Source organism: Phyllopteryx taeniolatus, chromosome 5 (genome assembly GCF_024500385.1).
Source record: "Phyllopteryx taeniolatus isolate TA_2022b chromosome 5, UOR_Ptae_1.2, whole genome shotgun sequence".
In the NCBI taxonomy this organism is placed as follows: domain Eukaryota; kingdom Metazoa; phylum Chordata; class Actinopteri; order Syngnathiformes; family Syngnathidae; genus Phyllopteryx; species Phyllopteryx taeniolatus.
Window position 1 is genome coordinate 16469443 of NC_084506.1, and position 16031 is coordinate 16485473.

Genomic DNA, 16031 nt, shown 5'->3' on the forward strand with positions numbered 1-16031 from the left:
GCATGTTTGGTTCATTGAAGACTAAATTGTCCATGTTTGTGAAGGATGCCAAAATTCAGAAAAATCCACTTTTTGCTTCACCACTGTTTATTTTAATGTAAAAAAATAAAAAAGCAATACTGCGTGTCCCAAAAGTCACTATATAATTCCTTTTTTCTATTTTGTTTCTGATATTATTCAGGCAGACAGAAGGGCATCAGCATTTGAGAGCTTAGATTTTGCAGTTTTTGTAAGCATAGCATTCCGTTGCCCAGGGCTAGTGCATTGACATTGGATAAGTGTTGCAAAAACGTTTCTTTCCTCGACTGCGGTTCTGCGCCAGCTTGAAAAACTTCATCGCTGTCGCGTAGTATACAATTTATGCTATTCATGACAAATTTCTTGAAACAGCTTCTGTTCTTGACAAACTACGCAGCTGAAGGCCTGCCACAATTGATGAAACACTGAACCTCTCGAGCAGGCTTATGTGCAAATCCAGAGAAAATGTACCCAGAGGGCTGCACTGGAACTCGGCATCAACAAAAGCTCGATTTAACAGATTCTTCAGAGAGTGATAAAAGCCTAAACTGTGAACTGCTGCTGGCCTGTCCGAATGATAGCTGAAATGAAATTTAAAAATAAAAAATGAAGTGTACAGTGAATTTTGGGACACCTTTGTTTGCTTAGCATAACTTCACCATCAATGATGGATTGGTTTTTAGTATGTTCAATAAATTAAAGGTGAAAAATGTCAAACTGGCCATTGCATACTTATTTTTTTTGGGGGGGGTGGGGGGAGTAGAGTCCTGTTTTAGAGTCTTCAACAAACCTAACATGCATGTTTCAGTCTCTCAGCATTTGTCCAGGTTCTCCATGTTCGAGAGCAACCGAGTGAGGATCTCCATGACTCTGACCAGCGCCTCCATGCTGACGGTGAGGACGAAGCCTCGCTGACTCTGCAACCGCTGCAGTGCTCCCCCTGCTGCGGAGGTCCTGTTAGCTTTGGCCTCTCCTCCGCAGCGGCTTTGCTTCAAGGAAGCCAGGGAACCCTTCAGCGACGAGATCTCGGTCTTCACCTGCGACAGGTACGGAGAGTCCGAGATGAGCTCGCCGTAGCCGTCCAGGAGCGCCACCACTGAGGAGAGCCCGTCCAGTTGGTCGGACGGCTGCGTCAGCGTCATGCCAGCAGGAACCTGCCACGCCAAGGACAACCAGTCAAGTTTGTCATTTTCACTCTCACTTACTGCTTAAATATGGCAAAATGAAAGAAAAACTGCTTAATGTTTCATTTAACTCATTCATTGCCATTTACGTTTTCCAGTATATACGCCAACTGCCAGTACAAAAAGTTAATTACAATTGAACTGAACTTAGGCAGTGATTCTTTCATTATGGTGGTCGAAAAAGAGTGGCGCCTCTCAGTGGCTCAAATGTTCATTGGTCAATGTGACCCGATGCACATTTAAAAAAAAAAACTTAAAAGGAGAAAAGAACAGGTTTTGCTTTGACTTTTTTTCGTGACCAAATTATTTGAGTTATTCGAATAATACTTGCAGCTCGAACCTAAACCTTTCGGAGTACACATCTGGCGATGCAACCCCACACACAACCAGTTCTTCTGCTAGCCCACAGGTGTCAAACTCAAGGCCCGAGGGGGCAGATCTGGCCCGCCGCATCATTTTATGTGGCCCGCGAAAGCAACTCATATGCGTCAACTTCCATGATTCTGACTAAAATCTATACCAAAATTTTAAATTGATATAATTAATAAATAACATTGAGATATAGCAAGCTCTTTTTATGTTTGATTACCAAACCCCTTTTTACAGTAACTTGAACAATAGTAGAAGAAACTATTACCCTTGACCCTCAGATTTAAAAACAATTTTTCCATGACTCTGTTGTTAATATGTAATAAAATGATGAAGCGATTAAACTTTTTTTATGGTTTCACAGTCATAACGTCCCCCTGAGGGAAAACGTAACTCCAATGTGGCCTGAGACAAAAATGAATTTGACACCCCTGTGCTAGCTGGAATTACGCATACCGTCACCTATTGTTTGCAAACATAAAAAGGTCTAGACTGACTGTAGCTGTTACCTGGATTTTTTTTAGCTTCAATACCAGCTGCTCGGACATCCACTTGACTTTGAACTTCACTGGCATGGGGGCTGCCGTGGCCGCACCCCACACTTGCGAGATGGACACCAGGACGGCTAAGGTGATGCAGTCCATTGTGTTTTTTTTGGGTTTTTTTTTGCTGCGGATCCCTGGAGAAATGCCAACAGTGTTAGAATTCAAGTCTTTTGTGTACTTCCCCCGCCTCAACCAACATAACTGTTCACTTCCTTCCACTCATTGACGCAATGTGGTTTGATTGTGTGTGCAAATATTTGAGATTCCTCCAAATAAATGTTAGGTACAAAGATCGACCGCTTCCGCCCAGGCTAAATGTTACTTGGATTCCCTCCTTTTCACTAGGACTCATGCATTATTTATGGGAAAATGAAGAAAAAGTCTCAAGACCTTCACCATCATATGATTATCAATCGCAGTATTTTTTGTATATTTCATAACTTTAATAAAAATTTGCCTTTTTTTTTTAGGGATTATGTATGATTTTAATTTAAAAGAATTTTGCAGTATTGTTGTGCTGATGAGACTAGTAATAGTACCTATTCTTTAGTCATTATTTTATATTTATATATAGTTAATTATAATGTTATATGTATATATATTATAATTTATTTGTACGATTTTTTTATTTATATATATATATAATATTTATAAGACATGAGGTACATATTTTTTTTAATTAAGCAAATTGAATACTCTTGTTTTTTATAAATGTTTTTGTTTATATCTACTATTTGCTGGTTTTATTGTGAATGCTATCCATCCATCCATTTTCTGAGCCGCTTCTCCTCACTAGGGTCGCGGGCGTGCTGGAGCCTATCTCAGCTGTCATCGGGCAGGAGGCGGGGTACACCCTGAACTGGTTGCCAGCCAATTGCAGGGCACATAGGAACAAACAACCATCCACACTCACAGTCATGCCTACGGGCAATTTAGAGTCTCCAATTCATGCATGTTTTTGGGATGTGGGAGGAAACCGGAGTGCCCGGAGAAAACCCACGCAGGCACGGGGAGAACATGCAAACTCCACACAGGCGGGGCCGGGGATTGAACCCGGGTCCTCAGAACTGTGAGGCTGACGCTCTAACCAGTCGGCCACCGTGCCGCCTATTGTGAATGCTATATAATAAATATATAAAAATAAGATGAAATCAGATAAAGCTAGCAGCAGCAAAAATGAAATGGCTAGTACTTTTACAGTATTGTTATATTGTAATACTCGTTTGTTTTCTTAGTTAATTTAATAAACTAATTTTGTTGTATGTTCTAAGGACTAAAAAACTAATTTAAAAAACTAAACAGATCTTACTTTCGCAGCAATAATTATGTCTTTGATTGTTTATATCTTTCTTTAGTATTTGTATTTACTACCTAAGAAATATGTATTTAACAACACAAAGTACATAAAAAGGGCTAAAACGTTTTTAAACTTCCACTATTTATTAAAAATACTTAAATTTATTTAAGCAAAAGGAAAATAATGCAGAAAGATAAAGCAACAAGGTAGATAAAAAAGACCAAAATTCAGTACTGAGTTCTTGGAAGACACTTTAGGGGAAAAAACAGTACGATAAAGCTAAGGAAAGTTTGTTTTTTAATTGCATTGAATATTAGGTAATAATAATAATAAAAAATATATATATTTTTTTTAAAGCAGTGGAATCAGGTTGATTGGGCCAATTAGCAATCAAAGCACCGAATCACAATCCTTCTTTGTCCACATAAATCGATGAAAATAATTGCTATGACAAACAAATATTCATATCTTATATTATTATAATAATTATTAATTATAATATTCATACCAAAGTTGCTCATGAAAATGTCTTGTTATGCATCAAACCAACATCCAATCATAAAGAAACCCATAGGCTACATTGTGGAGGAAAGTTGTGCTTACCTTTGCTTGGTGAGTGTGTCCACTGTTGGGCCACCATCGGCGTGTCTTATAGTGATGGGATGTTGAGTCACCTCTTACTCATCACTTTCCCCGACCCCCCGTTCCCTTTGTCCATCCCCTCACCTTCCTCTTCCCATCCAATCGCATCATATGCATGTTTACATATGCAATAGCCTTTTTTTTATTTTATTTTTTTTAAACATTATTATTTTTTGCAACAATCAACCTGCTGTATTTGAGTCACCGGACAAAAATGCATTCAAATACAACAAGTTTACAGAGGTGGCATAAGTACTCACGCTCAGTACTTAAGTAGAAATACGGATGCTCTTGTTAAACACTCGTAAAAGTAGTTATTAGTCATCCTTTTTTTTTTTTTTAACCGTTATTTAAGTACAGTTGTTTGTTTTGGTGTACCAAAAATAGCCCAATGATAATAAAAGTAGTCTAACTCCATTTTGGTCATTTTTAAGTTAAATTAAATAATTAATAGAGAAAATTAATTTTGCACTGCACTTTTTCTGATTCATCAGCAACACTTGGCCAACTACCATTTCCAAGATGGTCGTTTTGTCTGTATGTTAGTATACACAGCCAAAACGACCATCTTGGAAATGGTAGTTGGTTAGCTGTGTGTTAGTATAAGTGAACATCATTTGGACTTAGACCACTTTTGCGCTAAACATTTGTATTAAATTAATAAATATTAGGGCCCCTCTCTGGAGGTGGGGCTCGAAGGCGAGCGCCTGGTGGCCGGGCCTGCACCCATGGGGCCCGGCCGGGCACAGCCTGAAAGGGTAACGTGGGTCTCCCTTCCCATGGGCTGTCAACTGATCACCACCTGGTGGTAAGTTGGCTCCGATGGTGGGTGAAGATGCCGGTCCGACGTGGCAGGCCCAAACGTATTGTGAGGTTCTGCTGGGAACGTCTGGCGGAATCCCCTGTCAGAAGGAGTTTCAACTCCCACCTCCGACAGAACTTTGAATGTTTCGGGGGAGGCGTGGGACATCGAGTCCGAGTGGACCATGTTCCGCGCCTCCATTGCTGAGGCGGCCGACCGGAGCTGTGGCCGTAAAGTGGTTGGTGCCTGTCGTGGCGGCAATCCCCGAACCCGTTGGTATACACCAACGGTGAGGGATATCGTCAAGCTGAAGAAGGAGTCCTATCGGGCCTTTATGGCCTGTGGGACTCCTGAAGCAGCTGATGGGTACCGGTTGGCCAAGCGGAATGCAGCTTTGGTGGTCGCTGAAGCAAAAACCTGGGCATGGGAGGAGTTCGGTGAGCCCATGGAGAAAGACTTCCAGACGGCTTCGAGGAGATTCTGGGTCCACCATCCGGCGTCTCAGGAGGGGGAAGCAGTGCACCATCAACAATGTGGATAGTGGGGATGGGGCGCTGCTGACCTCGACTCGGGACATTGTGAGCCGGTGGGGACAATACTTCGAAGACCTCCTCATTTCCACCGACATGCCTTCCCATGAGGGAGCAGAGTCTGGGTTCTCTGAGGCGGGCTCTCCTATCTCTGGGGTTGAGGTCACCGAGGTGGTTAAAAAGCTCCTCAAGACTCTGGATGTTGTAGGGCTGTCCTGGTTAACACGCCTCTGCAACATCGCGTGGACATCGGGGACAGTGCCTCTGGATTGGCAGACTGGGGTGGTGGTCCCCCTTTGGAACACACCCTCCGGGTGTGTTCCAACTACAGGGGGATCACACTCCTCAGCCTCAATGGTAAGGTTTATTCAGGGGTGCTGGAGAGGAGGGTCCGTCGGGAAGTCGAATCTCAGATTCAGGAGGAGCAATGTGGTTTTCGTCCTGGCCGTGGAACAGTGGACCAGCTCTACACTATTAGCAGGGTCCTCGAGGGTGCATGGGTGTTCGTCCAACAAGTCTACATGCGTTTTGTGGAATTGGAGAAGGTGTTCGACCGTGTCCCTCGGGGGGTCCTGTGGGGGGTGCTTCGGTAGTATGGGGTACCGAACCCCCTGATACGGGCTGTTCGGTCCCTGTACGACCAGAGTCAGATTTTGGTCCGCACATCCGGGAGTAAGTCGGACTCGTTTCCTGTGAGGGTTGGACGACACCAAGGCTGCCCTTTGTCACCGATTTTGTTCATAACTTTTATGGACAGAATTTCTAGGCACAGCCGAGGCGTAGAGGGGGTCCGGTTTGGTGGCCTCATTATTGCATCTCTGCTTTTTGCAGATGATGTGGATCAGTTGGCTTCATCAAGCCGTGACCTCCAACTCTCACTGGAGCAGTTCGCAGCTGAGTGTGAAGCGGCTGGGATGAGAATCAGCACCTCCAAATCTGAGACCATGGTCCTCAGTTGGAAAAGGGTGTGGCGTGCCCCCTCCAGGTCGGGAATGAGATCCTGCCCAAGTGGAGGAGTTCAAATACCTTGGGGTCTTGTTCACAAGTGAGGGAAGAATGGAACGGGAGATCGACTGGCGGATCGGTGCAGCGTCTACAGTGATGCAGACTTTGTATCGATCCGTTGTGGTGAAGAAGGATCTAAGCCGAAAGGCGAAGCTCTCGATTTACCGGTCGATCTACGTTCCTACGGTCACTTATGGTCACTTATGGTCACAAGCTGTGGGTCGTGACCGAAATAACAAGATCCCGGATACAAGCGGCCAAAATGAGTTTCCTCTGCAGGGTGTCCGGGCTCTCCCTTAGAGATAGGGTGAGAAGCTCGGTCATCCGGGAGGATCTCTGAGTAGAGCCGCTGCTCCTCCACATCGAGAGGAGCCAGATGAGGTGGCTGGGGCATCGTATTCGGACGTCTCCCGGACGCCTTCCTGGTGAGGTGTTCTCCGTTGCTCATTCCAAATATTGCCCAATGCCAGCCAGCAGGTCAGTAGTGTTTGTTTAGCAAAGCATACAACTACTGTTTCTATTAATATTGAAATCACTATTTAGAATAGTATTTGAGCAAAAATATAGATTGTCTTTTTTCAGGACAATTAAAATTTTAAGAAAATATTTTTTATTTAACAACACACAGTGCTTTATAAAAAGAGTAAAAAAAAGTCTAGTTTGTGGGCAATTTATTACAAAATTAAACAAAAGGGAGTACACGCAATGTAAAAGGAGTACACGCAATGTAAAAAAAATTCATAACTCGTGTCTAGACAATGCAGTCAGTATTTTAATCCAAATAATTATTTTACGTTGTCTTTTTCAGCATAATGGTATTTCAACATTCCAACCCCCTTTTTCGCCACATTTGACTACAAAACTCAGTTCAGAGAGTCCTGGAAGAGGCAAATTATTAGAAAAATAATGAATGAAAAAAATGGTGAAAAACAATAACAAGCTATTAGAAAATGTAGTGAGTTTAAACATCTACATATGTTTCTGTAATGTTCCAAAAATAAGATCACGGATGTAAAATAATATACTAGTAAAGAGCCATTTATTTGAGGTGAGGTGTTCATTTTGTAAGCGTGGAACCCTGGAATAGGAATCAGTGAGTTTTTGATCATTTTGAAGTGCACACAGACATTAGACTACCGTTGAAATACTCTAAAATACATTCTAGCTGAATTAAATGTTAGTTCCCCCCCCCCCCCCCCCCCCCCCATTTTGTTATTTAGAGTGAAAGCCTTTATTTGCATGAATGCAGTTTTATATTTTTTTTAACCTACATTTTTATTGTATTTTAGATTTACAAGAGGAAATGTGGTGATCAGAGAATAGGATTTTATTTATTATTTAAGTTTTATCATAATTTATTGCATATATTATTGTAATGTTCTACAAATAATGTTACTAAAATAAAATAATATACAGTATAGAAAGAAGGCATTTATTTCAAGTGAGGCGTTCGTTTTTTTGTTAGTTGGGCCAGTGCTGGATGATGAAGTAATATATACTAATGATGATTATTTATTGCAATTGAAGTGATCAGTAAAAATTTAATTAAACCACTGGCAACATAAAAGAGTGCACCCCTAAATGAAACTGTCCAAATTGGGCCTATTTCGAGTGTAAATGAGGAGCAGATGAACAACCCCCCCAAAAAAATCAATTTGCCCCCGAAATATTACTCAAGAGGCCTTGCGCTTGCTTGGTTGCACTGCGTTTCTCCCATTATCTTCTCATCATCCAGAGTTGCTATTCTTGGACGAGTGTCCATGCTGTGACACAGATGCGTCAAGAAGAAAAGAAAAAAAAAAAGGCCAAAAGAGAGCCATGTGTCTTCAAGGAGGTCTTATGGGAACTTAAAAAAATAACAAAAAACAAATATTCCTGTTACGGTTGTTTGTTTTAGGTTTCTCTCATGGTAATTTACTGTAAAGCCTGCATACCTCACACACACGCACACCGAGGGGGATAGAAAACAGAGGTCTCGTAAAAATCGCACGTCGCCTTTAATAACGCGCTTAGCTCGAGCAGAAATGTGACGTTATCAAGGAACTTGACGAGAAAAGGTACTGTAAAGGACACGTTTCTGGGAATGAGAGTCAAGCGGTGGCAGAGTTTAATTCCACTTTAAACTTCACCGGGAATCATCTATTATTCATGAAAGCAAAAACATAGAGGAATGAACTGGATGCTGACGTTTGAGAAAGAAAAAAAGAAAAGAGAGACTTCTGTGCCAGCAACAAACTGGGTTATAAACGCTGACATCTGGGATTAATAACAGCTGCCGCTCACTAAAATGTTTCTTACCAAGGAATTTTATTTTTGTTTTCGTTTTTTGCCTGCCAGAATGTGACATCACTAACAGGAACCACTTCAAGGTAAAAGCTCGGTCCACGCATACCGATAATCGGACCCAATCTCAGCATTTCCACCACCATCAGATCAAATTTTGCAAAGGGTTGATTATGGAATGTCTGTGAAAGATTATCCTGAGTAATTATCCTGTGGTGTGGGGTGTGAAGAGTGTTTCGTATTTTTTCTCCCCAATCTTCTCGGAAAATGGTCAGTCCGAAATTCTGAAATATTAAGCAGAGCACACATATACCGATAATCGGGCCACATTTGAGCATTTCCACCCAAAGGCTTAATTGATGCATCTCTCTCAAAGATTATCCTGAGCAATCATCCTACGGTGTGGAGTGTGTTTAGAGGTATTTTCCCTCCCTCATCTTGTTGGAAAAGACTTGGGGCTGATAATCGTCAATGTTAAACCTGTCAAAATGTGCCATTGCAAATCCTTAAGTGGTGTACACCCACACCGACCATCAAACCAAATTTGAGCATTTTCCCCACTTCGGATCAGAGTCAGCAAAGGCCGCCATTTAGGTGAGTACCGATTTGATTGATTTAAAATGATTCGTAATATGGTGGTCATTTGAAAAAAGACCACCCTTTATTTAAAATTACGAAATTAACATAACTTTTAGTTTTATTAAAATAAAGGTTTTATGACAAATTGATTTAACATGATTTCCTATGAAGAAAAATGTGAAATTAAAACTATTACCTATAATTAACGTTTCCAAAGAACAACTACTAATCTTTTGAACCCTATTCTGTTTATTTCATGCCTTGCAGCATATTTACAAGCCAAAAAGGAGGATCAATGACGAGGAAATCAACTCTTGAGGTAGGACGGGACACTGCTCATTAATTATTCATAAGTCATGTGACTTGTGGGACCCTGTGAGTCACATCTTCAGGAGAAATGCATCCAGCCATTCCACAAAGCTGCACTTTTGAAGGATTATATCCAATAACCAAACAATGCAGTTTGGGTAGAAATTGTGGGTGAATGCTGAAAAGTTGAACTGGAATGCTGTGGAATTCTAAAAATAGTTTGAATTGGTCAAGAAATGAGGAAGGAGGAGGTAAATATGTAAAGTATCTTTCTCTCTTCATTTGGGAATTGTACTGTGAAAATGGTGTAATTTTTGGGAGTGTGTGGGGAAAAAAAGTTATCAAAATTTCTGAATGAGCAAACTATTTCTGAAGTTCGAATTGGGAAAGAAATGGGGAAGGAGGAGGTACATTTGGGAATTTAATTTGGAAAGTTGGAATTTTGAGAATGTGCTGAACAGGAAACTGTGGAATTATTGGAATGTGGAAATCAATCCCTAATCATGCCCTGATTTTTTTTTTTTTTTTTATTTAACTTTTGGTGTTTGAATAGTTTGAATCAGTGGAGAAAGGTGGAAGGAGAATGGTGCAAAAAAAAAAAAAAAAAAAAAAGCAATAATTACGATAATCAATTTTGGGTGCAGAATATCGTGTGAGTGCTGGGTGGGGGGCTGATGCAGTCGGCATCACGTTACTTTTCCAGATGCGTTCCGCAGGAATTCCGCTCAGCAGGACCTGGCCGGGTGAGTCACGGAAATGACGGAAATTCTGATTCGGCATGTTTTTGAACTTCTACACCGCCTCCCTACTGCCCCCCTTTGCCGCCCGCCCCCGCCCTGACCCCCCCCCCCCCCCCCCCCTCCAGAGACTTGAGTGATGTTTTACTGCTGTAATGTGTGGTGGGAAAAGACTCGAGTCAGCTTTTCGTGACGTGCATTGCATTGAGATGCTGTTGAGTGAATGGGAGTCCACACGCACTCCCAAGGTTAAAATGTGGCCACAATATTAGGTACACCTGCACACTCGAATGAGAGCTAATCGTCATTGTAATGGTGGATTTGAAGATGTTTATCAAAATTCTGCATGGAAATTGAAATGCATCTATACTAAACAGCTGTTTCTAAACCAGTGATTCACATCCTTTATTGAGCCAAGACACAGATTTTACATTTGAAAAATCTTACGGCACGTCAGCAAACAAGAATGTCACAAAAAGTGGATACACGAGTCAACTATACACTTTCTGCCATCTAATAAAAGAGCATTTATTTGTTATGTCTGTCTTTATATGTCGCTGGCATACATGAACAAAGATACATTATTTGTTGTAAATAAATAATATTTTGACCAATTAAGGGAAATTTGATAATTTCCCACGGCACACAAGAAGAGCTCTCACGGCACACTAATGTGCCACGGCACACTGGTTGGGAATCACTGTTCTAAACCCTATTTTGCTGCACAAAAGGTTATAAATATTAAATATTTAAAAAGTTATCATTTGAAGCAAGGTGGAAGTCAACCATGATTAATTTGTATGAATTGTGTTAATTTCCTTGTTTTAAATAAATTATTTAAGTAGCATTACCCCACTCTCTTACTATATATATATATATATATATATATGTGTGTGTGTGTGTATAGGTATGTGTATGTATGTGTGTGTGTGTGTGTATATATATATATTTATATAGTTATATTTATAATATATACGTCATAAGTGTTGGAATGTGCAGTTCCATGCATCATTAGGTTTTATAATGATGAAAATTTATGATGCAACAAACAAAGTTGCGCTCAAAATATTTTTGCATCAGTGACAAAATGTTTTTCCAATTCAGACGCTTGTGCTATATCGCCCTCTTGTGGATGGATGAGTTATCACAACATAATTCAAGAGCGAAACGGGTTCTGGAAAAATACTGTATATAGTGTAAGAAAGCGGTTCTCATACCTTTTTACACCAAGTACCACCTAGAAAAATCAGGCCGAGCTTGAATCCTAAAAAGTTATATTTCATATTTTTGTAATCAGCCTTAACATTTTGCAGTTTGAACATTAACAATGCACATTAATATAGGAAAAAAACTACTTCATAATGATTCCATTAAAATATAGTGCACTTAAAAATAAATGGAAATTGCACATAAATAAAAGCTTACAAACACACTGTTCGTAAAAATTAAATGCAGATGTATTGTCGGAAACAGTTAAATCCAGCCGAACTGTACACAGGCAGTGATTCTTTCGCGCACCACTAGAGGGAGCCATCACTGACAAAGCAGGATGTAAGTATCCTCTGCAGATGCTTTTTGGGGTAAGGGCTTCCTGGTTACGTACATCTGACAGCAAGCCCAGACCGCAAAAAGACCCGAAAAGAATCAGATGTGCATCACTTTGTTTTTGCTGCATCGTCTGAAACACACATGGACACAAGCGTGACATCCGACACAAAAAACACACGAAAAAATAGCAGGAAAGTAGTACATTTTGTAAGTGCATAAAATAGTGAGCATGTAGATTAAGAGATTACCATCGTTTCACATCCATTCATATTAAAACAATCAGTGACAAAACTGTATACAGTATATGTAGAAACACATTTCATTACCCAAAATGCAAACATTTTCCCATATTGCAGAGCTGCCAAATGTTACGGAACGTCCGTATTTTTGTTACGGAAATTACTTGTTCCGGATATTGGGGTAGAAAAAAATCCAGCGTCTGACATTACAGTGCTGTGTCTGGCCCCTGTGACGAAGATTTCATAAATAAATTCGATGAAATAAACACTATGTTGTTTTTAAAAAAAAAAAGCTGCTTGGGGACACGCTATTTTATTTCTCCCCTCGGGTGCCAAGTCACGGAGGCGAAAGTTGTCTTTATGTCCGGTGTCGACGCTTTCTAAGTTACAAATCATCGCCTCCATGGCAGCGAATAAACTACACTTCTTACTACGCTTCTACACGTATCGTTTACGTTACCACAAAGAGAGGGCGAGGAGTAGGTAGGAAAAGACGGAAAAGCATGATGCTAATTGCTAAGCTATCGTGTCATGAAGTCACAAAACACCGAAATAAGTGATTGGGTGATACAGTATACTTGTCGCATTGGTCTGGCTGCAACCACGTTATAGAAATCTCGTATAATGGCACTTATTAATGATTATGATTATAACTGTCACAAGGTTAATGTTCTTGACAAAGTTTTGAAAATATGGAACTTTGGACAAATTGTTCTGTAAGTACATTTTTATAGGTTGACAGCTCCGCTTTACCCATAAAGCACATATAACACCTGCGTGTTTAAACACATCATTACCCATAATGCACACTCCAGATGTTTTGTTTTAACGCTACATATAATTACAACTCATAATGATATTTTCCACACAAAGCTATATATATGTTTAAGCACAGGCTTTCACCCAAGATGCAAATTTCCTCATTATCGTTGGCGTTGGGTGGAATCCTCGCATCTCCAAAACCAGCACTTTTTTGGAAGCCCGGAAAAAACAAATACTAATAATGATTTGGGAAAAAATGACTGATCCACGCATAGCGATTTGTGAGAAAAATATGAAATTGACTACATTTGGACATAGGCGGTTTCAGCCCGACGGCAGCAATATGAAACCTGTGTTTTACGCATGTTTTTTTTTTTTTTTGCACCCATAATTAAATTTTCCTGTATTTTTTTTTTTACCACATTGCTTTACCTAATGCAAACTTACACACACACACACACACAAATTTCAGCACATGATGCAGACTTCCCTTGAAACCTATATTATTACATTTTAGCGTTACCATTGACAGACTTCAAAGAGGCGCCTGTTGCAACTGCTCCCTTAACCTTCTCCTTGATTTGTACTTTGCACTCTTTATTCTTTTTGCATTGCGCTCAAACGTTGGCACTTTTACAGCGTTCTAGCCATGATATATATAGTACACCATTTAATATTCTACACATTAAGCCAACATGTTTAGGGATGTGATTTTAGCCCTAATGCAAACTTGCCCACATGAAACCTGCATGTTTTACCACATTTTTACCCATAATCAGAATCAGAATCAGAATCATCTTTATTTGCCAAGTATGTCCAAAACACACAAGGAATTTGTCTCCGGTAGTTGGAGCCGCTCTAGTACAACAGACAGTCAATTTACAGAACACTTTGGAGACATAAAGACATTGACAAAAAACAGCAACAAACAACAATTGTGCAAAAAGATGCAGAGTCCTCAGTTCGAATGGCTAATGACGCAATAGTCCGGTGCAATGACCATTGTGCAAAGGGCACTGAGACTTCAAGGAGTGTATGCGGTTTAAAGTGACGAGTACTGCGATAATCTGGGACAATGGTTGTGCAAATGTTACAGATACTCCTCAATCAGTGTGCAAATGAAGCAGATACTACTCTGGCATGAGTGGCCACTATATGCAAATAGTGCAGCACGGCGAGACAACTACAGTGAGTGCACGAGTAATACATAATACAGAATACAGAAATGTGACAACGAAGTCAAGTCAAAAAATTGCCAGCTTGTTGTAATGGAATTGTAAGTTAGCTGTTCAAGAAGTTGATTGCAAGAGGGAAGAAGCTGTTGGAATGTCTACTAGTTCTAGTTTGCATTGATCGGTAGCGCCTACCTGAGGGAAGGAGCTGGAAGAGCTGGTGACCGGGGTGGGGAGGGTCCGAGAGGATTTTGCACGCCCTTGTCTTAGTTCTGGCAGCGTGCAAGTCCTCAAGGGTGGGTAGGGGGGTACCGACAATCCTTTCAGCAGTTTTGATTGTCCGTTGCAGTCGGAGTTTGTCCTTTTTTGTAGCAGCACCAAACCAGACTGTGATGGAAGAACACAGGACTGATTCGATGACCGCTGTGTAGAACTGTCTCAGCAGCTCCGGTGGCAGGCCATGCTTTCTCAGAAGCCGCAGGAAGTACATCCTCTGCTGGGCCTTTTTGAGGACGGAGTTGATGTTGGTCGTCCACTTCAGGTCCTGGGAGATTGTAATTCCCAGGAACTTGAAGGTCTCGACGGTTGACACAAGGCAGCTGGACAGCGTGAGGGGCAGCTGTGGCGAAGGATGCCTCCTGAAGTCCACGATCATCTCTACAGTCTTGAGCGTGTTCAGCTCCAGGTTGTGTCGGCCGCACCACAGCTCCAGCCGCTCCGCTTCCTGTCGATATGCAGACTCGTCACCGTCCTTGATGAGGCCGATGACAGTGGTGTCATCTGCAAACTTCAGGAGTTTGACAGTCGGGTTCGCTGAGGTGCAGTCGTTCGTGTAGAGAGAGAAGAGCAGCGGAGAGAGGACACAACCTTGGGGCGCCCCAGTGCTGATCCTGCGTGTGGATGAGGTGGCCTCCCCCAGCCTGACCTGCTGTGTCCTGCCCGTCAGAAAGCTGTAGATCCACTGGCAGATGGCAGGTGAGACGCTGAGCTGGAGAAGCTTGGATGAAAGGAGTTCAGGGATGATGGTGTTGAACGCTGAGCTGAAGTCCACGAACAGGATCCTCGCGTAGGTCCCTGCACTGTCGAGGTGTTCTAGGATGAAGTGCAGTCCCATGTTGACTGCATCATCCGCAGATCTGTTCGCTTGGTAGGCAAACTGCAGGGGGTCCAGCAGGGGACCTGTGACACTCTTGAGGTGGTCCAGCACAAGACGTTCAAAGGACTTCATGACCACAGATGTCAAAGCGACAGGCCTGTAGTCATTCAGACCCGAGATTGCAGGTTTCTTGGGGACTGGGATGATGGTGGAGCGTTTGAAGCAGGATGGAACTTCGCACATTTCCAGTGATCTGTTGAAGATCTGAGTGAAGACTGGCGCGAGCTGGTCCGCGCAGACTTTGAGGCAGGATGGAGACACGTGGTCCGGGCCTGCCGCTTTGTTAATCTTTTGTTGTTTGAAGATGCGTCTCACATCCTGTTCATGGATGGTTAACGCAGAGGTCAGAGGTGTGATTGTGGTCGCGGGTGGGGCCGGGTTGGTGTGTGGTGTGAAACTGTCCTTTTCAAATCTGCAGTAGAAGGTATTCAAGTCGTTGGCTAGTGTGCTATTGTTCTCAGCTTGGGGGGATCGTCGCTTGTAATTAGTCAGCGACTGGAATGCATGCCAGACTGATTTAGAGTCGTTTGCGCTAAACTGTTTTTCCAACTTTGCTGTATAGATCCTCTTTGCAATGTTAATTTCTTTGGTCAGCTGGTTTCTAGCTCGATTATACAGGGCCCTGTCCCCGCTCTGATATGCGTCCTCCTTAGCTTGGCGAAGCTGCTTAAGTTTAGCAGTGAACCACGGCTTATTGTTGTTGAATGTGCGAAATGATTTTGTTGGAACACAGACCTCTTCACAGAAACTGATATAGGATGTGACAGTGTCCGTATATTCATCCAGGCTGCCAGCTGAATTTTCAAAGACACTCCAGTCTGTGCAGTCTAAGCAGCTTTGAAGTTCCATCTTGG

General features: G+C 41.8%; 1 protein-coding gene across 1 annotated transcript; it reads right to left on the bottom strand.

The window, feature by feature from the left end:
• Positions 1-830: 830 nt before the first annotated feature.
• On the bottom strand, positions 831-2359 carry LOC133477996 (leptin-A-like). Its single transcript, XM_061773460.1, has 2 exons — positions 2081-2359; positions 831-1172 (listed from the first exon to the last, which is right to left on the bottom strand). The coding sequence occupies exons 1-2, from the start codon at positions 2213-2215 to the stop codon at positions 831-833; spliced, it is 477 nt and encodes a 158-aa protein (XP_061629444.1). The 5' UTR covers positions 2216-2359.
• Positions 2360-16031: the final 13672 nt, after the last annotated feature.